Source organism: Bactrocera latifrons, unplaced genomic scaffold (genome assembly GCF_001853355.1).
Source record: "Bactrocera latifrons isolate USDA-ARS-PBARC rearing strain unplaced genomic scaffold, ASM185335v1 scaffold_7, whole genome shotgun sequence".
Classification (NCBI taxonomy): Eukaryota; Metazoa; Arthropoda; class Insecta; order Diptera; family Tephritidae; genus Bactrocera; species Bactrocera latifrons.
Genome location: NW_017537378.1, coordinates 26983 through 32286, shown reverse-complemented (window position 1 = coordinate 32286; position 5304 = coordinate 26983). Strand labels below are relative to the sequence as shown.

Below are 5304 nucleotides of genomic sequence, written 5' to 3'. Positions count from 1 at the left end.
GAAGTGATCAATGATAACTTTATGGGCACTTCTATTAGAAAGTATTTCCAGCTTCTCTGACTACTTGTGATTTCCTACATGTATAAAAATCGATTATAGCATGAGTTTTGAGTTTCAGAAAGCTGAAAAAGGGGGACTTGACACTAATGTAGTTAAAATTGCACCTCAAGGACTTATCAAATACATATATAAATTTTTTAATAATAATACTTAACCAATAAATGACAGTATTTCAAAGTATTATTGCACGATTAAAAATAGCAATAACAAAACCACAGCAGTCTTATGTAATATATAAATCAAGTAATCTTAACCTCAAAAATTAATCTCGTGCAAAATACACAAACGAATTGCGATAAAAACACCATAATACAAAAGCTTGCAATCTCTATGCCCACACTCGCCACATACACCCTATCAACAAATCAAACAGCTGACTCGTCGTTTTATGTGAAATGAGAAGCTCTGCCGGCGCAACCTTGGCGCTCTGCTGCTCCACCGTTGGAGTGTTTTCAAGCGATTTTGTGGGTTTGTTTGGTGAACGCCACGGCATAAATACGAGTATGTAGTGCGTCAGTGGACGTCGAATGTGTAGTGTGTTTAAGTGCAGTGTGCGCCGCGAATTGTAGAGTTTTGCATTCTTCACTTTGTGTTTCAATTTATTTCATTAATTACTCATTACTTTTTCGGAGATTGTCAGTTTGGAAATTCCAACTGACCCAACTTCGCAAATGTCACAATATGAACTGCTGCAATTCGTAAACTGTCGTTTGGTGCGCAACCATCAGCTGGTGCTAGAAGATCTCTGGGTGCGCAATGGCAAAATCATTAACCCGGAGCCGGTGTTCTTCGACGAGAAGCAGCAGGTGGGTCAAATGAAAGGTCAAATTATGAGCTCATCAATTCGTAGTAAATAAAATTAGTTTATAAACTTCACTTTGTTGTTTTTCTTCCACAGGCTCATAGGCAGATTGACTGCGGAAACTCTATAATTGCTCCTGGCTACATTGAACTGCAAATCAATGGTAAACAAAGTGAATGTGGGGCAATGCCCTAACAACAACAACAGTAAAATTGCACAATGAACACTTCACGTATAAATTTAATGTAATATGTGTATATACATATGTAAAGCGCGATTCGCCATATCTGCCTACACAGTAGTATTAGTGTGCATTATCGACAAATAAAGGGATCAGGGTTTTATCTTATCAGCGTCTGTAAACACAGTTACTCGCACATGTGGAGATTTGGCTGACCATCGAAGAACATGTTTAAAAACACTATTAATTTTCTGATACTGCTGATAGCTTCTTCTGAAGATTTCTCGCTCACGTCTCTTTCACACAGGTGGATATGGCGTTGATTTTTCACATGATGTGGACACTGTCGCCGAAGGTATTGAGAAGGTCGCTAAAGAGCTAATCACAAATGGTGTTACTTCGTTTTGTCCCACAATTGTAACCTCTCCACCGGAAATTTATCGCAAAATCATACCTCAAGTAGATGGCAAGACAAAAGGCGCACAAGTTTTGGGCTTGCATTTGGAGGGACCCTTTATAAGCCCACAAAAGAAGGGTGCACATCCTGAAAACTGCATAAGAGATATTGATAAGGTAAAAACAAAAATGTTGAATATATTTATATAACTCACCTTTTGCTTACTACAGGGCATTGACACTTTGGTGAACACCTACAGCAACTTGAGTAATGTCAAAATTATTACAATAGCGCCGGAAAAGGATCCTGAGGGTACTGTGACAAAGGTACTAACGCAAATGGGTATAACGGTAGCTCTGGGGCATTCCGTAGCGAATTTATCGCAAGGCGAAGTGGCCGTGCAAAGTGGCGCACGCTTGATAACACATCTGTTCAATGCCATGCTTCCAGTAATTTAAATTGAAACTTTTTTGCATGAAAACATACAATACTCATAAGAAATTTTTCTTTATCTTCAACACAGTTCCATCACCGCGACCCGGGACTCGTGGGCTTGTTGGCATCTAATAACATACCACCAGGGCAGGAGATTTATTTTGGTATTATAGCTGATGGTGTGCACACACATCCGGCTGCTTTGCGTATAGCACACCGCACGCATCCGAACGGGCTTATATTGGTCACTGATGCCATAGCAGCATTAGGTCTAGGTGACGGTAGACATCACTTAGGGCAACTGGAGCTCGAAGTGCGCGAAGGCAAGGCCTACATTGCTGGCACAGATACATTATGTGGCAGCATAGCTCCACTGGATACGTGTGTGCGCATCTTTAAAAAGGCTACTAGTAAAACTCACTTTTTAATAGTATAAAGCCAATAACTAATTTCCGCTTGTTTTTAGACTGCTCAACGGTATATGCTATAGAATGCGCTACACTTCATCCGGCCAGCTGTTTAAAAATTATAGAAACAAAGGGCACTTTAAATTTTGGCGCTGACGCCGATTTCGTTATGTTAACAGATGACTTGTTTGTGAAATCAACCTGGATTAGCGGGAAATGTGTTTACCGTTATACAGTTGAGGAATTAACCGCGCTTAAAGCCAGACCTATCGAACAATTATGTGAATGCATTTAAACCGACTATATTATGTATACTATTGAAATACAACAACGCTTTTATAAAAAAAAGAGTGGTACATGTTTTTAAAAAAATGTTATAAGCTAAAATAGAATACACTTAATTAATTTTTTTTTTTTTATTAATTTTTTTTTATATTAATTTTTTTTTATATTAATTTTTTTTTATATTAATTTTTTTATTTTTTATTTTTTTATATTTTTTAATAATTTACGCACTTTTCTTTATAAAAACTAGAAACGTATTCATTTGTGTCATGCTGTCCATCACCTGCGAGGAAATGTCATATACTTCTTTTTGTTTTGCTCACAATTGTTGACGTTGTCATTTCTATTATTCTAGTCTGCTGGTCAAAACCTTGTACCAGTTGTGTTAATAGTTTAATTTATTTGGCTTTTTTCCGCTAAAAATACGGAATGAAATTTTACGTAAATTTACTGCTGCTGTGTAGCTGCTGTTGGGGCGCCTTGGCGTGGGATTCCGATGAGTTGGAAATATTTGATTTGGTTGAAGAAATCAACCAAAATTTCTACGAATTTATGAACATATCACAAGAGGCTACAAATAATGAGATTAAACGTGCCTTCCGTTCACTCTCTATTGTCTTGCATCCGGACAAAAATCCATCCGAAGACGCCAACATACAATTTCGTAACTTGGTATCCATCTACGAAGTGTTAAAGGAGGCGTCGAAACGCGAGAAGTATAATAAAGTTTTGCGTGAGGGCCTGCCAAATTGGAAGTCGGCTTTATATTACTATCGGCGTATGCGTAAGATTGGTCTCTACGAAGGGGCAGCAATACTTTTCGTCATTATTACTATTGGTCAGTATTTGTTTGCCTGGGCTGCTTATCTGGAAAAGAAATATACTGCCGTAAGTTGGAAAATCAAGTGAATTTAATAAACCAAAGTTATAATCAACTCTATTTTCAGGAGCAAGTATTTGGTTCTAAACTGAAAAAGTTACAGAAGAAAAATAAAAGTATTGATATGGACGTTATACTAAAAGAAATTCCTTCACCTTCAGTTTTGGTAATACAAGTGATCATAAGGTTTAACCCACATATTGTAAAATTGTGTATTTTCTCTTTCAGAATACCTTGCCATTTCAAATTCCACTTTTTATTTGGCATTTGCCAAGCACTATCAAAGAAGCATTTAGTCGAGCTAATGAGCTTAAGGAGATTGCTTTAGAAAAACGGCGACTGTAAGAATTTTCTTCTCGTTATATGCATAAACCTAAATGGACTATATTTACAGTGAACTTGAGGAAGTTAAGCGTCAAGAGGAGCTCGAACGTGAATTGGAAGAACAGGCACGTTTACGTAAAGAAAAAAAGGAAAATCTTCGCAAACGACGCCAAAACACCACAGCGCCCGAAAAGACTGACGAGGAATTGCGTGGCTACTCGCGGATACAAGCGCGTGAATTGACCGAAGATGATGTCGTCAAGCCTGTACAACAAAAAGTAAGCAGAATTTGTTTTTCTGTAGGTATCATGTAAATAAAAATTTATAATATTTTAGGCAACACTAAGCGGTGGTTTCTGGACCGATGAAGATCTCACCGAATTGATACGCTTAGTGAAAAAACATCCCGGTGGCTCGAGCGCACGTTGGAATATCATTGCCGAAACAATGAATCGCTCTGTGCAAGAAGTGACTTTCATGGCAGCGAAAATGAAAGAAAACGGCTATCGTCTTCCTGGACAAAGCTCCGAACAAAGCAGCGAGTTCACAACGCAAGTGCAAGAGGTGGCAAAGAAGGAGAAGGTGAAAAAAACTGCCGCAACTGACAATCAAATACTTGTGCCGGAAACAAATTGGTCACAAGAACAGCAACGTGCTCTGGAATCAGCAATTATTAAGTATCGCAAAAATGCAACTGGCGATCGTTGGCAAAAAATAGCCAACTGCGTGCCAGAAAAGACAAAGGAGGAGTGTTTAGTGCGCTATAAATATTTGTGCGAATTGGTAAAATCACAGAAGAAGAGCGAAGAGGAAGCTGCTACAGCCAATGACGCGGCGAACAATGAGAAAGTGGAGACTGTAGTGGAAGAAGTGCCACCACCTGCCAAGAATGTAGAGAAGAATGACGCAGATGACAAAACAACAGAGACGGGCGGTAAAAAGCGCAGTAAACGCGAAGAGCGAAGACGTCGGCGGAACATGTCGAGCGATGAGGATTCAGATGACGCTTATCAATACGAAATGAAGTAATGTTTGAGAGTAAAAAGGAAGCACAATTGGCGTTTAGGCTAAATATTTTTATGCTGATATGCTTTTAAGTTTTTTTAAGGTAAATCTATAAAATCGTAGTTACCGTTTTTTTTACGTGTGGCTTGCTGCATTTTGTTACGAAAATATTTTGTGTATATTATTTTGCTATTTTTTTTTTTTTACGTAAAGAAAAAGACTACTACAAAATGCCACTCCTATATAAACAAAAAGCAGGAAAAATATAAATAAGTATAAATAAATAGACAATCTCTGTTTTATTTCACTCATTTGAAGAAGTCGCAGATTCTTTACTTATTTCTAACAGCGAATTTTGCGACATTTCCGTGTCGTCCTCATCATCTTCGATTTCCATTTCGAAAATCGTCATTTTTCGGCATTGATCGGACAGCACGGTGACAACCTGAAAAATATTAAAAATAATTCAATTAATATAATTTTGTTTAAATTAAAATAAATTTAATTAATAAACACTTTTAAATTAAA

The 5304-nt window shown here is 37.6% G+C and overlaps 3 protein-coding genes across 4 annotated transcripts in view; 2 read left to right on the top strand and 1 right to left on the bottom strand.

Annotated features, from left to right (window-relative positions):
* The first annotated feature begins 518 nt into the window (after window positions 1-518).
* On the top strand, window positions 519-2632 carry LOC108975787 (N-acetylglucosamine-6-phosphate deacetylase). Its single transcript, XM_018944511.1, has 6 exons — window positions 519-866; window positions 959-1025; window positions 1351-1616; window positions 1671-1889; window positions 1964-2285; window positions 2342-2632. The coding sequence occupies exons 1-6, from the start codon at window positions 732-734 to the stop codon at window positions 2575-2577; spliced, it is 1245 nt and encodes a 414-aa protein (XP_018800056.1). The 5' UTR covers window positions 519-731; the 3' UTR covers window positions 2578-2632.
* Window positions 2633-2895: 263 nt separating this feature from the next.
* On the top strand, window positions 2896-5035 carry LOC108975927 (uncharacterized protein F54F2.9). Its single transcript, XM_018944767.1, has 5 exons — window positions 2896-3455; window positions 3515-3613; window positions 3676-3788; window positions 3842-4049; window positions 4108-5035. The coding sequence occupies exons 1-5, from the start codon at window positions 2997-2999 to the stop codon at window positions 4798-4800; spliced, it is 1572 nt and encodes a 523-aa protein (XP_018800312.1). The 5' UTR covers window positions 2896-2996; the 3' UTR covers window positions 4801-5035.
* Window positions 5036-5050: 15 nt separating this feature from the next.
* The window catches only part of LOC108975926 (anaphase-promoting complex subunit 4), a 3223-nt gene continuing 2969 nt past the window's right edge, over window positions 5051-5304 (bottom strand). For both annotated transcript variants that reach the window (XM_018944765.1, XM_018944766.1), the window contains one exon: window positions 5051-5221. In XM_018944765.1, the coding sequence (XP_018800310.1) occupies window positions 5081-5221 (141 nt within the window). In that variant the 3' untranslated portion in view covers window positions 5051-5080. The remainder of the gene's footprint in view (window positions 5222-5304) is intronic.

Excerpts from the sequence above, each read along its gene's own strand:
- LOC108975787 (XM_018944511.1), top strand. The coding sequence starts at position 732 with ATGTCACAATATGAACTGCTGCAATTCGTAAACTGTCGTTTGGTGCGC. Across the intron at positions 867-958 it reads TCTTCGACGAGAAGCAGCAG|GCTCATAGGCAGATTGACTG; the intron begins GTGGGTCAAATG and ends TTTCTTCCACAG. Across the intron at positions 1,617-1,670 it reads GCATAAGAGATATTGATAAG|GGCATTGACACTTTGGTGAA; the intron begins GTAAAAACAAAA and ends TGCTTACTACAG.
- LOC108975927 (XM_018944767.1), top strand. The coding sequence starts at position 2,997 with ATGAAATTTTACGTAAATTTACTGCTGCTGTGTAGCTGCTGTTGGGGC. Across the intron at positions 3,789-3,841 it reads GCTTTAGAAAAACGGCGACT|TGAACTTGAGGAAGTTAAGC; the intron begins GTAAGAATTTTC and ends CTATATTTACAG. Across the intron at positions 4,050-4,107 it reads TCAAGCCTGTACAACAAAAA|GCAACACTAAGCGGTGGTTT; the intron begins GTAAGCAGAATT and ends ATAATATTTTAG.